General features: G+C 37.7%; 1 protein-coding gene across 1 annotated transcript; it reads left to right on the top strand.

The window, feature by feature from the left end:
• Positions 1-229: 229 nt before the first annotated feature.
• rftn2 (raftlin family member 2) lies at positions 230-16,858 on the top strand. Its single transcript, XM_079618424.1, has 10 exons — positions 230-389; positions 485-787; positions 9,205-9,385; positions 10,482-10,590; positions 11,474-11,651; positions 12,344-12,562; positions 13,978-14,084; positions 14,171-14,274; positions 14,363-14,441; positions 15,300-16,858. Exons 2-10 carry the CDS (start codon positions 649-651, stop codon positions 15,495-15,497), a joined length of 1,314 nt encoding a protein of 437 aa, XP_079474550.1. The 5' UTR covers positions 230-389; positions 485-648; the 3' UTR covers positions 15,498-16,858.
• Positions 16,859-16,880: the final 22 nt, after the last annotated feature.

The raw sequence follows: 16,880 nt of genomic DNA, 5'->3' as shown, positions 1-16,880 counted from the left end.
AGTCAATTCTAATATTATCTCAATTGGGGTGTTATAGCTATCGTTTTTCTTTCTTAATCTCCATGTGTGAACATGTTGTGTTTTAAAAAATGTTAAAACAACGTTAAGAGTTGGTTACCAGAATAACCTAACGGAACCTTGTGGTTAGTAGAACGTTCTCTCTCGCCCCTCCTCCTGTTTAATATGCAACCCCGCCCCGATTAATTATTCAGCAATCCCGTTCTTCCTTCGCCACGCCCCCTCATTAATTTCAGCACGCTTCCAACCCACTACAACTTTTGCTTTATTATTTCGCGGCCATTTGGGGAGACTGGAGGTGATGTGGTTTTTCTTGTAGAAGTTTTAAGGAAAACAATCTGGATTTATTTACTAAAAATCAACTTCAGAAAGTAGGCTGTTTGATTTCATAAACCCTCTCGCAGCAGCAGGACTTGGTGATCTTTGCTTGCTCATTTAGACTTAACGTTAAGCCGTTTTCTTAAAGGGGATCGGATACACTGCACGTCATCCTCGGTTCAGTGCCACTCCCGAAGGATTAAGTTGTTGGAATATGGAGCAAACCCACTAAGCACAGAAGCGGGAGTCCTCTTGTGTGGCCGAGTGGGTCGCCCCGTGTCCGGCCTTGCGAGTGCTGGAGATCCCGTTATAATGGGATGCGGACTACGGAAACTGGAGGACCCGGAGGACAGCAGCCTGGGGAAAATCTACTCTACTTTAAAGAGACCACAGGTCGAGACCAAAACAGACTCCGTGTACGAGTATGTGCTTCTGGACTTCAGTTTGGAAGGTAACGTTACAGAAAAGTTCAGTAAACAAAAGTGTGGATGTGATGTTCGCTTACAAAAAAATGCCATGGTAACCATAGTTTCCACCAAAATACGATTCCGTTATTCTTACTACAATAAACTAAGTACTGCGTTAACTTATTAGTTGTTCAAAAATAAACTAAACAAACTGTTATTTTCCACCTGAAAATTACTCCTTCCTTGGTACGTTAGGCTACTTTTTCCATTTTGTAAGCCAAGGGTGTAATGAATGAGAAGAGCTCCAGTTGTTCATTCGGCTGTGTCTCACACAACCCTCTGCCTGGCTAGATAACAGTGGCACGTGCCAATAATGCCCAAAAATGCTCCCTAAGCAGGAAGCTCAATAGGATTTGAGACAATATCATATTTTCAATTTCAAACTTCTGGCAATGATGAATCTAGGCATGTGCGTCCATGAGTTAGCGAGAGCTTATACCGTTTTACCCAGCAACAGCGCTGAAGCCCCATCACATGTGGAAATAGGTCAGTCAGAGTTTAACAGCTCACCCGCGCCAGTTCAAGATGACATCCATACTCAGACTCCTTCCGTGCAACAGTTTCCACTATCTGAATTTCCCATAAGCGTCTCTTTCTTGGTTTGAAGGAACCATGCACAGATTTACTCAGTACTGCCCACATTTATAGTATAGTCAGTGTGTATTGTAGTGTTGTGTTATTTTGCCTGGAGTAGAAGCGGATTGTTTGAAAGTTGGTGCGGGTTTCTCGCCAGCCAGCCGGGAGCGGGAAATGAAAACCACGTAATGGATTTTGAATACCTGGAGTGATTAATGAACGCTTTGAGCATGGAAACTTCATTCACTCCATTTCACTCATTTTGCTGCTCCAGGCCGTATTTCAGTCTGTGCGTTAGAACCATTTTCGTTGACGAAACTGTACAAACTTAAATGGCCTTTTTTTGTTTTTTAAATTTTTAATGTAGCCTACATTATGTTAATTTTTTGTTTATTGTAAAATGCAGGGGAACAAAGCAGCAGCCTAGCTGATCAGTATCACGGAACTTTAGATCGAGTAATATTTCTTACAGGACTATAAAATAATTTGATGATGGTAAATGACAGTGTGTTTCTTTGTTGTTGTTTTTAATGCCATGCTAGCTTCTTTTGGCCATTTTCATGGCGAAAACCATAGGCCATTAGGACTACTTGAGTTATAAAATTTAAAATAGGGAAACTAAATATATTTAAGACCTATTTTTCCTAAAACTAAATTTCGATTAGCTTGATTTTTTTTTTAAAAAGTTTTTTTTCCAGATGACTAAATATTACAATCCAATAAAATATGTTTGACGGACAATGGGTTCTAACATGATGTAGATTTTTCATTTCATTTTAAATATTTGTCAAATGTGTAGCCTAAGAATATCATACGCTGCATCATATGTAAATTACTTGTTCCCTACAGTTATTAAAAGTAAAAAGTACAAACAATAGGATTGATGTAATGCAATTTAAGCACTCCTTTTATTCTGATTGCCACTTGTTTTTGACATAAGCATAATATACATATAGATTAGGTTTCAGATCTGAGAAAGGTATAGAACGCTTTTCCAATTCTGTAGATAATGCTTCTTTGGCAGCAAGAAAATACTATAAAATTTTAATAAATTCTGTCGAAATGATGGACACATCTAGTTGGTCACACACCTGTTTAAAATCATTGTTTTGTGATGGTAATGTATGCAGGTTACATGTCTGCACTTGGCCAGGCCTCAAGTCCACTACTTTAGAAGTTTATGAGGCAAATTATTTGATCTCGGCTACCTGGATTGTTGTCAGCTGGTCATAAAGGTCAAAGTGAAAAGCCTCAATAATAACAGAACAATAAGTAATATTTTAATGCAATACATCATATTCATAATCCAGATATTAGCTATATATATTAGCTGAACATAAACATGTCTGCGGGTGTGGGAGTTGCAGATTTGAGGGGAAATCAATTGGCATGTCAGCGCCTCCTTTGTTCTAGCCTTTCATTCCCGAGAACACCTGGTGTACAGAATCCTGAAGCGATGGTGTCTGACACTGCTCACCGGAGCCCTCACATTATTTAGACAGATCTGCATCACAGGCTGTCCTCCTTTGCCTTGCTCTATCTGCATATCGAATGTAACCTGTGGAAACTCTTTCTCGGCTGTGTGCCTGTGAGTGTTTGAATGGTTACGAGATGATGTGCATATACCTTTCGACTCAGTTCTTCTTTGCAGCCATTTGCAAGACCTCAGTTTGACAAATACACCTATGCCTAAAATCATGGTAGAAGTTTATCACTTGGAAAAATACCACAGTTGTTGTTAGCTTGCATTCTCCATGCATGCTCTCTTCACTTGGACCTGTCTTGTCCTGCATCTCATGTCAGGACAGGAACAATGCTGGTTTCTACACTCGTAAAAACAAAAGTTACAAACTGAGGTTTTAGTGATGCCATAAAATAACCATTTGTGCTTCCACAGGTTCCCATTCATTTTTTCCTTTGTGTTACCGGTACTTTGAATAATTTGTTAATAATCTAAAGAACACCTTTTTCCACTATAAAGAACCTTTTGTGAAATATAAAGTTTCCATGGATGTTAAATGGTTTTCATGGACCCATAGGGTAAGTGTACCTATTAAGCCCATGTACCGTTTAAGCCCACTTTCAACTTTGAAGTCAAATTTAAAAAAGAGAAAATCATTTTTTTTTTGCTGGTCCTTATTTTAACCAGTCCAGTGATTTGTTACTTCCCTGACATTTTTTATTGCACATTAAACAATTTTGGCAATGTTGAGTTAGCCCCACTCATGTGCATGCGGTCTCAGGGGACCTCAAACAAAAGACACTCAAAAAATTTGGTGTTTCTGGACCCTTCATAAATAAACAAATTTCTGCAATTTTCAGCCATTCTTTTGGTAACTACATTGATATTATGTCAAATAAGAGATAAATGTATTGTTTTTGTTGTTTTGAACAAATAATAATTAATAATTTTATATAATTTTCCTTTAAATGGAAAGATGAGTTTTATTAGCTTGCGCTCAAAGCTAATCTCAAGGTCAAACCATTAGCCTTACTGGAAGATAGACTGCCAAAGAATTAAGCATGTGAACTACAAACACTTAATATTATGTGATTTATTTTACATTCATTTACAAATAAATGCTGCAAATGCATCATAAATTGTTTTGTTGGGAAGATTATTTTCTTAAATTAACTTGTTTTTAAAGATAAAACGCATGCAAACTAGAGCCATTACAAGCTAACCTTGAATGAAAAAAACATAACATTTCTCAATGGAAATTACTATGATGCTTTGTCCACAGTATATTTAAGCTTCTTGCATGTCTGTGTAAACATATATAATATTTTTAAAGGAAAACATTGTCTTTTTTCACCTTTACTGACTGTGAAACCATATAAGCCCACCTTATGTGTTTCAATGAGGAATCCCTCTAATTACAAAGTTTAATCAACTTTGTGAGAGAAATTGTTTAATGATAACATTTATTTGAGTGTTTTTACCTTTTACCTCTACTAACCTTTTACCTTACTTACTACCTTAATTTACAACTATATTTAGATAGGCCAACAAATTACACAAATTAATTTAATGAGATGGGGCCCGTTTTGTCCTAAAGTCCCTTATGTATACCCGGGCATATCTCAGGAGCTGAGCCGAGTTAAGGCTCGAGAATCCCGGCATTGTGGCCCCCCAGGTCGGGAGTGTGGAGCTCCAACTCGGCTTTCTTCACGAGATAGTGGAATTTTGACCGGGCATAACTCGGGTACCAAGCCGACTTAAGGCTCCATACTTAGGACATGGGAGGACCACTAGTCTAGTGGACCCCCCCTAACCCCCGAGTCTGGAGTCCCAACTCTGCTTCCTTCCCAGGATACACTTGGTCAAAGTTCCACCTTTGACCAGGCATAACTCCAGAGTCAAGCCGACTTAAGGCTCCATACTCCTGGCGTGGGGGGGGCCCACTAGAATACTCCCTGAAAGCCAAGAGTATGGATCTGCAACTTGGCTTGGCTCCTGAGATACTCCAGAGTCAAGCCGACTTAAGGCTCCAGACCACCGGCCTGTACCCCCAGCCACTAACACCTACCCATCACACCCAGGGCTCTAATCAAACATTAGTAAAAAAAAAAAAAAAAATGTTTTAATGCTTCCCTGTCGCTGAATAAATATATCAATGTTTTACTTATTTAAAATAAATGTAAAAATGTACATTGTATAAATCAATCATGATGTGGGCTTATTTGGAACACATGCGGGCTTAAATGGTGCCAAAGTACCAATTAAGCCCATGCCAGACTTCTGACTTTATTCATAAAATATCTTAATTTTATATTCTAAAATGTACATCAACTAATTAATACATTTTCAAATGTGAGATTAATCTTGCATTTTAACAAATTATTTTTCTTATAAACCATGTCAATATCTATGAAAAAGATTTTGGTGGGCTTAATTGGTACGCTTAGCTTAGATGCCCATTAAGAACCTTAATTTTTATAAGTGCAGAGCTGTAATGTGTAAACTGTTTTGTCAAAAAACCTTAGAGGTCTTGTCTGTTGTACAAGAGGAAAGCTAAAGGATCTTCCTCTAGGGTGATTCCTCTTGGGTTCTGGGAAGGTCCAAGGTTTCGTGTGGTATGTGTGTGTAGCTCTCTTGGACACTCAATTATGTATCATTTGGATGAGGACAAGGTTAAAAAAAGTACTTTTTTTTTCGAGAAATCAAATAATTTATGTAATGTTCACTAACCAATCTCCCACCCCTGCCCCATTCATTAAAAATAAAATTTAGAAATTAATTTATGACATTGTATGCATCATGCTATTGGCATGTACAGGAGCTTGCCTGATGCTTAATTTGGGTGTTTGGTTGTAGAAAGCCAGATGTTCATGTTGTCAAGGCATCAGACAGAATTACGAGTGACCTTAATCTCTACCTTGGATCAGTTTCATTGCTGTCGAAATAGGGATTAGTTTCAATTTGAACCAATTTCAATTTGTCTCATTTTGGCCTTAAATCACCATTTGAAAAACGTTCATCAATTTTCCTGTCCATTTAGGAGTCAATACTATTCTTAAAGGGTTAGTTCACCCAAAAATGAAAATTCATAATGGTCTCACCCTCTCCATAATTGAGCATATAATGACAATAAATTGAGTATATGATGACAATTTACATTTTTGAGTGAATTGATCCTTTAAATGATTGCATTCAACATTTTAGTCAGACGTAAATTGTAATCTCCCTTTTGGTTAATCTCGTTCTGGCATGCTGATGGTATTTATGTGTATTAAAATGAGTTTTCAGGCAATAGTTTAATCTAGCAAGACTGGTTAATCGGGTTATCTCAAGGCCTGTAACTGAAATGAACTACCTACTATGATGACCTTGCAATATTTTGCTGAGTGAATAGCTTACATGTCTTTCACAACAAAATAAACAATAAAAGGAAAATTAACAATAAAAGGAAGAAACAATTGTTGCATAATGTAAATAAATCCTGGCCATTTAGACCATAAATAATTTATTGCATTTTTGATGGAAGGTAAGCACTTAAAAAATAAAATAAAAAAATTAATTGTCACAAAATTCAGTACAGCAAATACTACCAAGATGTATAAACATTAACTATATTCATTACAACAGCATGGTGGTTTTTGCTGTTATTTCACCTCAAAATCAAAATATTTATAAAATAATTTTTGCATTATTATGTATAATATATGTGTGTGTGTGTAGTATGTGTATATATATCTCATACATATATATATATACTGTATAGATATGTAGGCCTATGTGTGTGAGTGAGTGTGTATATTACCCATATGCTTTCTCTTTTTCTTAATGCTAAACAAATCATTTTATAAATATTTTGATTTTGGGGTGAAATATAACAAGAGCACGCTGTTGTAATGAATTGATGGAATATTTGATTGAAGGAAATGTGCAAAATCTCCACACTCTGAAAAGGTCTACTTCCATGCACAAGACATCTTTTTCACCTAAACCCTTTCTGGGTCATAAAATATCCCATAAATTCCTTCCTTCTACCTCCTTCGTCTCCCTCTCATATCCCACTCTATCTGTTTCTCATTTTCCCTCTGCAGCTTTCACACCTTCAAACTCTTCTCCATGTCTTCTCACCCCCTTTTCTTTCTATTCATCCATTCTGCTTACTCTCTTTTTATAAACAACACACATACACAGTCTCTCTCTCTCTGTGTCTATATGGAGAACAGAGGGCTCTGTGTGAGAGTTGACAGGAGGGGGGTTCAAGGGTTTGGGACAAATTGCAGGCCTTTCTAAGGTCTCTGTGAACAAGCCACCGCTCTCCCCAGCTCATCGGGGTCATTGTGTCCATGACGAGTCTCTAAAGCTCAGGTGTGAAGGGTGGACATGTATACGGTGCCAGTTAACGCCCTTTAGTGGCCACAGACACCGGGATGGCGAAACTTTCAGTAGCAGCCAAATCAGAAAACTCGCTCTCGTTCATAGCCGTTTACTGTTTGAGAACGGGTTTTCTGTGGTCCGTGAGATCGTGTCTCATGTGAGGTTAAAAATTCGGGTCTGCTCCAGTGTGGGAACCGAAAGACTGAATGTTTGCGCGAGTATGTTTGTGTTGTGTGTGGTGGTATGTTTGTGAGGCTGAGTGTGTGTGTGTGGCATGGGGCCAGGCCTCCCTGTGAACAGCAGCTCTTTGTGGACACAGGAAGTGTGTTGGGGGGTTGGGGGAGAGGAGGGAGACGTCAGGGTGATCTTCTGTCAGAGGCTGCAGACAGGAGGAAGAGAAGCTAACTAAACGGTAGCACGCTATTGAAGAGCCGCTTAGAGAAACCTTAACATTGGCTCTGTTCCAAAACCTAGTGGCCGGCTTTGCTGTTTGCTGCCTACACAGACAGCATCCTAAGTGGAATGGAACTTCGGGAATGTAACGCTGTACATGGGCAGCAACAGTTTGCATCATTCAAATAGCGCTTGACTTGACTAAAATTTACTTCAGTAACCTTTGTTAATAGGTATGCATAAAAAATTGCACAAATATTAGGTAAAATAATGTGTAATTCAAATTATTTTGATTAAACTTTCTATATATATCAATGCATAATTAAAATGTAAGTACTCTGATAAAAAGAGTATAAAAATCGAGTGACTCTAGACCGTTTAATCTTCATTAAACACAGCTCATTATTTCCATTCGGGACGAATCACAGGATTGGCTTGCGCGACTGTCACTCGACGTCGCCATGACTACCGCCGTTATTACTGGCTCTGCCCACGTGCGCGCAGTCGCGCACCCGTTTTTAGGTGGGAGTGAATGGAATTAATGAGCTGTGTTTAATGAAGATTAAACGGTCTAGAGTCACTCGATTTTTATACTCTTTTTATCAGAGTACTTACATTTTAATTATGCATTGGTATATAAAGACAGTTTAAACAAATTTGAATAAAAGTTTTTTTTAGACAATTCTGACCTGCCCTACCTTTAATGGTTTGGATTTAATAAAACTGACATTTGCACATTGTAAATTCAGCTATTTTGAATCTGATTAAAATTAAAATAAATAAAAACTTTAGGACACAACTTTAAATTGGCCAAATGCAGTATTGAAAAAAAAAAAATTCTTATTTTTTTTACTTGCTTGCTATTTATAAAAAAATCCTGAAAAAAGTATCATGGTTTCCACAAAATATTAGCAGCAAAACGATTTTCAACTTCTTTTTGATTTTCAACTTCAAAAAATTCAGCTTTGCCATCATTGGAATACATTGCATTTTAAAATATATTAAAGTAGAAAACCGTGATTTTTAATTGTAATGATTTCATAATATTAATGTTTTTACTGTATTTTTTATCAAATATATGCAGCCTTGGTGAGCATTAGAGACTTTTCAAAAACATTTAATTGTCTTACCGACTCTAAACTTTTGAACGGTAGTGTAGCCTACGTGTCACATTTAGGACAATTTATATAGTAGGCTATAATATAATATCAGCTGTGGTGAACCTCTAATAAACTGTATATTGGACACTGAAATGGTGCTTTCTCAAGAGTCTTCTTATCCTTCACGCAATTTTCAGGAGTAAGAAAAAAAAGTTTGATCCAATTTCACATTTGCCCCTTCCCTAAAAAATGAACTACCCACAGATAATAAAATAAACTGTGATTGGTCACTTTACATGTCTATCAGATAACCCTTCCTTCGCTGTCTAAATAGGCGGCTCTTGGCGAAAATAAGTTGCGATAGACTGAATCTTCATAATATTTTTATCATGTCTTCATAATATTAGCACAGCTTGTGGTATTCTGCCAGTGTCTTTTAGCACTGTGTGGGGGTTTTCACTGAGTGCATTGTAAGTTTTAGTTCTGTTGTGTTCCACAGGCAGTCGGCCCACAGTGCAGTATCTATCCTCGCTGTGTGAGCTGCCCCATGCCCTGCAGTCCTACTACACCCAAGGCTTTGTACTGGCCGCCCTGCATCCCATCATCCTCTCAGTGGGCCGGACCCGCTCTCTGCCCTGCAGCCTGCTCTACAGGGCCATTCTGGTCCGCCCACGGTCCAGGTAATGTTTACCATCCATGTCCATACCTCATCATTGATGTTTCCCCCTATTCTGTACCCCAAAAAACCCAGACCAGGTCCTTCCAAGTAAATAATAATTAACTTTTAATGAGTCTGCTCTGTAATATGAATATTTAATAATCAGTAGTTGGAGGTCAGACAGTCTAGCTAGAGTGGGCGGGGCTTGTGAGAAGTCAGACTGGGGTGCAGATGTGGGTTAAATGTAAGTTATAAGAAAGCCCTGACAACAGTGTAGTTTTTCACCAACCAATGAGAACCTGCAAAGCAGCTGTGGATGATCACGACAGGCTAATTTCCGCTATGATGCTTTAGGTGACAATAAATTATTCACAAGTAAAGTCTGGGACAGTTGTAGTGTGTTAACAGTGGTGTGAAAAACACTGAGCTGTGTAATGCCAACTCCTGTGAATACTGTATGAATGATGTCTGCATCCAGTCAGCATAAGCTTGAATGCGCTTTCAAGCAGAGACAATGGTTATGAAACTCACAAAAAGCTGCATTCTCAGGCAGTGGCACATCTATTGTTTGCCTAACTTCCTGTCTACTAAGATGCCTACATCTGGTCATTTCTTGAAGGAAAGCAGCATAGAAGTATTTTTGCATCTTGTGATACCCAACAGTACCGTCTGTGTGATTCAGTGGTTGCTTGAAATAATAAAATGCTGTCTAGAAATAGGCTGGCTTGACAGGAATTTATTTATAAATGGCTTTTTAATTAACCTATTTCTACCAAGAAGAAAGCATTGTAGTCGTAAAATGTTTGCTCGCATCTAAAGCGCACTTGAATCAGTTCCTGATCATTTGCGTTCTGGTGCTGTGAAATCGTATTTGAAATCAGTTTTAGTGTTGGCTTCAACACTACAGAATCGCTGTCATTGACTTTCGGACACACCGCTGATACGGTCAGTTGGGGTTAAAAGGGTTAAACCTCTCAGCAAATTGATACTTTGCTAATCGAAGACGTGAAGAATAGCAAATGTCAGCAATTATAAAATATGCATGATGTTTACAACTGCCTTAATTGATGTGTATTTGTTTGTTGTGTGTGTGTGTGTGTGTGTGTGTGTGGTTGCAGTAATCATGCAGTGCCGATGATTGACAGCTTGCCAGTGTTGCGAGTGGAGGAATGGCCTCTACCTGGAGAATCTCTGACCAGTGACACAGTGAGACTGCTCATAGACAGGGTCCGTGTGTTTTTTTGTTTTGTTTTTTTCACCACAAAAAAACAATAAATGTTTATTTTAGCCATGTATTTTTATATTTACTAGAAATAATGGTTCTTTTCTCATAAAATGTTTAGGTTTATAAAGTTGCTTTTACAAAAATAAAAAGGCTGAACAAATGCATAAAACAAAATTTTAAGATTTGCAACCTCATCTATATTTGCTAGCTATATTTAATAGGGCTGCACAATTATAATAATCATCATTGTCTATTTTTACCCCCCTGATATAATTGTTTATTAATAGATCTGTGCGTGTCCATAGAATGTGCTGTTTAAAGTTAGAAATTCACCCAATTTATGTTGTAAATTCAACTTATTGATCTTATTGTGATCAAGTCCTCTATGCAAGCATATGCTTAATTTTTTTCGATGAATGCCAGATTTTTTTTTCTTACAATCCCATTTCTGAAAACCTACTGGAAACTCGCAGTCAGATTTGCCAAAAAGTAATATTAGTGCCCAAAACTCATGATGTCTGGCCATTTTGAAGGCACATTGTAATGGAAAAAATGATTTATTTTGTGATGTATCTGTTGGTTGTTGATTGGTTCCCAGATCTGATTGTGAGATGGCAACTGATTGTATGGAAAGGGTTCGGGGTTTAAGCTAACTAAATGATTGGAGAAGCTATATCGAATGATGACATTTTGATTCAAAATTACAAGCTCTAAAAAGTTCACAATAACATGCTTTTAGAAAATATTGAATTTCATGCCCACTTTAAGTGTCAGAGGTCTTTCTCTGCAAAAATCTATTTGCATAACTTTCAGTTCCTCTTGGAGGGTTTAGACATACTGACCATACTCCTATTACTAACCATATGTATGTGTCTGCATCCTCAGGTGAACAGCTATGCCCGGGGTGGTGTGAGGTTTGTGGGATCAGTGCTTCAGCAGGCTGGAGGAGGGGGGTGTAACGGTAGAGTGCCCAGTCCCAGGAGGGGCTGCCGCTCCCCGTCCCGCACCCCACCTCGCACGCCGCCCGGAGACGGAGATCTAGAGGGCCGTGGCTACAGCCCAGGTGAGATTTTCCTTTAACCTCATTATAGACCTGACCATCTGAAGTCTCAATCATTAAACAATTAGTATTTTTTTATAGCTATAAATCAAATACAATTATGTTTGACTGCACAGATTAACTATATGCCTTGTATTCACTATATGTATATGCCTTGTGAGATTCACCCAACAATGCATGATTCGAAGAACTTACATTTCAGCTTTTGAATCAAAAAGCAAAATTATATTTGTTTTACCTTAAAGACAAAAATATAGCATTGTTCAAATAATAACCAGTCTATATACAACCTCTATGCAACCTTATTCAGAGAAATGAAGAGTGTTTTACTTTTTCCCTCTTCAGTTTGAGTGGTGTCAGTTTAATTTTGGTTTAACCCTGTAATATCTTTGCCCTCTGTGGAGCCGCAGTGCCTCCTCACCCTCTGGGCATCGTACCAACCGCTCGATTCTCCACGCCAACCGTTTTGGGGCCACATGTGACATTAAGATCAGTCAGAGGCTGTTAGCGTCTTAACACCAGTACTGTACCTCATTTCTCCGCCCCATTTGACTCATTATTTACGGTAGACGGACTGGTAGTTTGACCCTAATAAAAATGGTGTCTAAATCTTATTCTATTGAAATTCGCCAGTAAGTTTGAGCTTGCATTTTATTATTTGTTTGTCAGACAAAATGTGTAACTGTCGTTTTCAGACCTGAGATTGTTGGTGCTGTTTCACTCCTGGGCTCCGGGCTGTGCCCCGCTGGACTCTCTCGCCTGCTGTTACCACCAGGGTGCGGTGTCCATGCGAGTGTCCAGAAAGGGCCAAGTTGTCAGTGCCCTGGAAGCTGATTGGCTGGAACTGACCGCAGCTTACTACCGCAAGGGCTGGTCACTGGTCGACTCCTTTATATATTGGGACACACCGAAAGGTAGTTCTCTGACTTATTTTTGACAGTCATTTGAGGGGTTCCTTGAGCTGGTTGTTCATCTGGCGGCTGTGTTTGTGTTTCTCTGATTGCAAAAGAAAGATGTCGGCATTCTCTTTAGCTCCTCCCAAGGAAGTCATTAAACTTCATCCTCAGAAAACATGTTCTTCATCCTCCTCTTTTAAACCTGCCACATCTCTTAGTCTTTAACTAAAGCCAAGATTTCTCTTCTGTCTCTCACCAGAACTAAATTTAGAGCTCACGTCCCCAACCTCACGACCGTGCTTCCTGTTTCGTACAAGACTAATAGGAGCTAAATCAGATGTGTGTGTTTGTGTGTGGGTGGGTGTTAAAGACATCTGGGCTCACTCTTTCTATACTCTATGTATGCTTGCATGTATGTACCTAGGGGTCGAGATTTTTTTTTAAATATGTTTGTAAGAAGTCTCTTTTATACGGAGCCCCGCACATGACATGTGGAACAAAATATGTATATCGTGGCTACGAATTAACAATCTGTTTCCATGACATACTAATACGTCACCATGTTTTACTAATTTGTCCCCTCTTTTTAATAATAATAATTAATTCCCTCGATTTACTAAATCGTGGGCATGTTGTTCTAGTTCGTTCCCTTTTTTTAGTTCAATCAAAACGAGGCAACGAATTAGTTCAATGTGGCGAAGATTTACTAAAACAAGGGAACGAATAAATAAATCATGGGAACAAAACAAGGGAACGGATGAATAAATCATGGAAACAAATTTGAAATTTTAATTCTTAATTTGTGGGAATTCACTATTAATTTGTGGCCACGATGTATATATTTTGTCCGCATGTCATGTGCGGGGCTCTGCATTTATTTGATCAAAAATATAAATGAAGTAATATTGTAAAAAAAAATATTAAAAAAAATCACAATTCAAAATAACTCTTCTATTTTAAAATGTAATTGACTATTTATTTAGTTAATCATTAAAATAGTTGTAAAAATATAGAAATCTTTGAAATATGTTCTCAGTGTCTCATTCTCTCTCTCTCTGTCCTCTCATACATGTTGGTGCACATGGATTTGTCTCGCTGTCTTATAAGTAGTTCAGTTTCATTATCTTTTGTAGGTCATTGACACACTTCCAGCACTGACTAAATGAGACCTACAAAGTGTTGCTCTGTGGTTCAGTGGGTAACTATATCAGAATAAAATAGTCTCCTTAGTTAAAAACAGCCACTATAAAGTTCAAATCTGTGTAATCACGTTAAAAGGAAGTCATTAATACTGCTCATGCTTCAGATTAGGCTTAAATTAACATACAAATATACATGTACTCATACTGACATAATGTAAAAACCTAGCTGTGAATTGTCATATACCAGTTCTTACTGTATCATGTAATGATTTGTACTCGTTGTTTTTACAGGTGAGCCAGTGCCCAGGTCTCTAGAGGGGCTGTTTGTCTATGAGGAGAAAAGCACAGCGCCACCTGCCAATGACACTATAGTAGTGGAGCAGTGGACTGTTATAGAGGTGTGAAATGTCTGAAAGGTGTCACATTAAGTGTGTTGTGAGTGGCATTTTATGTTCGCTTTAATTTACTCTGGTTTGTGTGTCAGGGTTCAGATGTGAAGACCGACTATGGTCCTCTGCTCCACACATTAGCAGAGTTCGGCTGGCTGCTCACCTGTGTGCTGCCCACCCCGATTATTCGCCATGACAGGTGGGACCCTCACAGTACAAGCTGTATAATTATCTTCATTTACACACCATTATTGTTTCCAAAGCTGACTGTTTTTCTTTTCCTGCAGTGAAGGGAATCTCGCCACTAAACAAGTTGTTTTTCTGCAAAGACCTGTCAAAGGCCAATCGGTACCACAGCACAATCAGGTACCGGTTTATCAGTGTCAGTTCAATCAGTTATATTGGCATATCTGTAGCTTATCTTATAACCAAGTCTGTCGTATAATATATATATATATATATATATATATAATTATATGCAACTATTTAATTACATTTTTGTGAGAAAGAGTAACTGTGATAGTTCAGTCCAAAAATAAATTGTGTTATTTATATAACATTATTGTATTTATTAATAAGTACCTTTTATTTTTACATTTTTATTTTGCATGTTAATGTTAGATTTGAAGTAATTTTATGTGATTTTGTCATTTTTGTTAGTCATTTTATATATATTTTTTAAATATTACTATTTAGGTTTGATTTGGTTTCATTTAAGTTTTAGTTTTTATTTATTTACAGTGAATCATTTTTGTGCTTCAGCTTATTACAGTTAGTTGCCAGCAGGGTTATTATCGTTAACTTAAACTAAACCATAAAAAAACATTTAGTTTAAAACAATAGTTTTAATTTCAACATTACTGAACTAACATGAACATTTTTATTAACTAACATTAACAAAATGTAATAAATGCTTCACAAATATGTTTCTCATGTTAGTTCATGTTAGTTAATGTGTTAACTAATGTTAACAAAGACATTGTAAAGTGTAAACAAAAAACCCACAAACTAATAAAATTACAAAAACATGAACTAAAATTAAAGTGAAAAATATATAAAAACCTACCGGTAATTAAAAATGTTAACAAAGACTATCATAGTAATAGTCTATTAATATTTTAGTGATACTAAAATAACACTGATTGATTTCTGATTTATTTTATTGTATTTCAGCTTTTTCAGTTAACAAAATGTTTATTAAAACCCTTGTTTTTGTTCCTCCAGGGATCCACACGGCGAGAGGTGTCCAGTCACTCAGTGAGTCGAGGTGTGGAGGAAGCGCACACAGAGCTGTCGTCTCCGTGTTCAGGGGGGATCGGAGGTTTCCCAGTGTTTGGAGGAGGGTATCTCAGTGCACTCTCCCACCTAGATGAGGGAGGATTTGAGCCAGACGATGGGGCTGCAGAAGTCACCTGTATGTGACGCACCAAATCAAAGACGCAATTTCTTTTGTCCGACAGAAACCTTTGATGGTTACGAGCTGCAGCAACGCACTAGAATTGACCACATCACAAGGACAAAGAGATGGGCATTCTTGTAATAGAAACGGACTCATAGCACTTTTAACTTTTCGTAAGTTATTTTTTAACAAGCCATAACGTATCGTAGAGGTCAGTTTTATTTTACCCTTTTATTTTGAATTGAAAGCACAGAGTATGTGCAATCCTTCTCTTTTTTTGACACAAAGTATCAAAAACAGCACTGAAAGTCACTTATTTGCAACAGCAGTATTTCACAGCACTCTCACGATACAACTACATGTACAGTTCATATAACATTTTGTAGCACAGTAACAACACAACAGACACGAGAAAAAGGCTCCAACACCTCAACAAATCTTTTTTTCCTCCTTATCACCGATTGTCCTTCCTCACTGTTCATTTTTGCTGTTCGTTTTCCTGTTCCTTTTTTACTTCAAACCAACTGACTGAGTTGTTTGTTCCAACACCTGGAATGGTTCCGTGTGACGCACTCAGGAACTGAGTGTCCTAACAGCCCCTCTGTAGGACGAAGACGTGTATTTGGTGTGCATATTTGGGACATGCTTAGATTTGTTTTGCAGGAATTTTCCAGGCCTTGGAGTCAAAACATCAGGAATGCTCAATCCAGCTTGGGACACCAGTGTTTAAGCGAAATGCATATGCACTGTAAATGTACAACGCTGCAGGCAGGACCCCATGAACTAGCCTACACTAAACACAGAACTTGGTGCTGTAGTTTGGTTTATCTGATCTCTGCCATGAACTCAAGTGGTCCTAGAGTTGAATTTGTATGTTAATCTCCTAGGAATTTCTGCTATCCAAAAGGGAAAGGTGATCCACTCAGATTTGCATGTTAAGTAAGAGGCAATATTTCAGTTTTACTCTGACTAGTTCTCTTCAGGCTGATGATCAAATTAGATTTATCAGGCTGGATTATTTTTTTAAAGCTGCAATGGTGCTGCTTGTGCCACCTTATTCACTTGTACGTTGTATAATTTTAAATGAGTCAAGCTTTGTACTTTTTGCATCTTATATTGCCTTGACAATGTTTGTCCCTCTTTGAGGAATGGCAGACTAGAATAAGCACGTTTTAGCTGGCAAAACAGACGATCAAGCTGCTGTAATTGTTTGATGCCTGGAGCTCTTAGTAAGATGTTTCTTCACTCCAGAAGCTGAGCTCAGATATTTAACATTATATTCTAATATGCCGAAACTCATCAGTATTATTTACCAACTGTAGTATTTGAACGATTCAGACCATTTTCTGTAATATTTTATTAAATGGGTATTTACCTAAGTTTAAAGTGGCTGGTTGTGTTTTTAC

The sequence above is a fragment of the Phoxinus phoxinus genome, assembly GCF_949152265.1.
Source record: "Phoxinus phoxinus genome assembly, chromosome: 7".
Taxonomy (NCBI): Eukaryota; Metazoa; Chordata; class Actinopteri; order Cypriniformes; family Leuciscidae; genus Phoxinus; species Phoxinus phoxinus.
The sequence above is the reverse complement of the archived record's forward strand: the minus strand, read 5'-3'. Positions and strand labels throughout refer to the sequence as shown.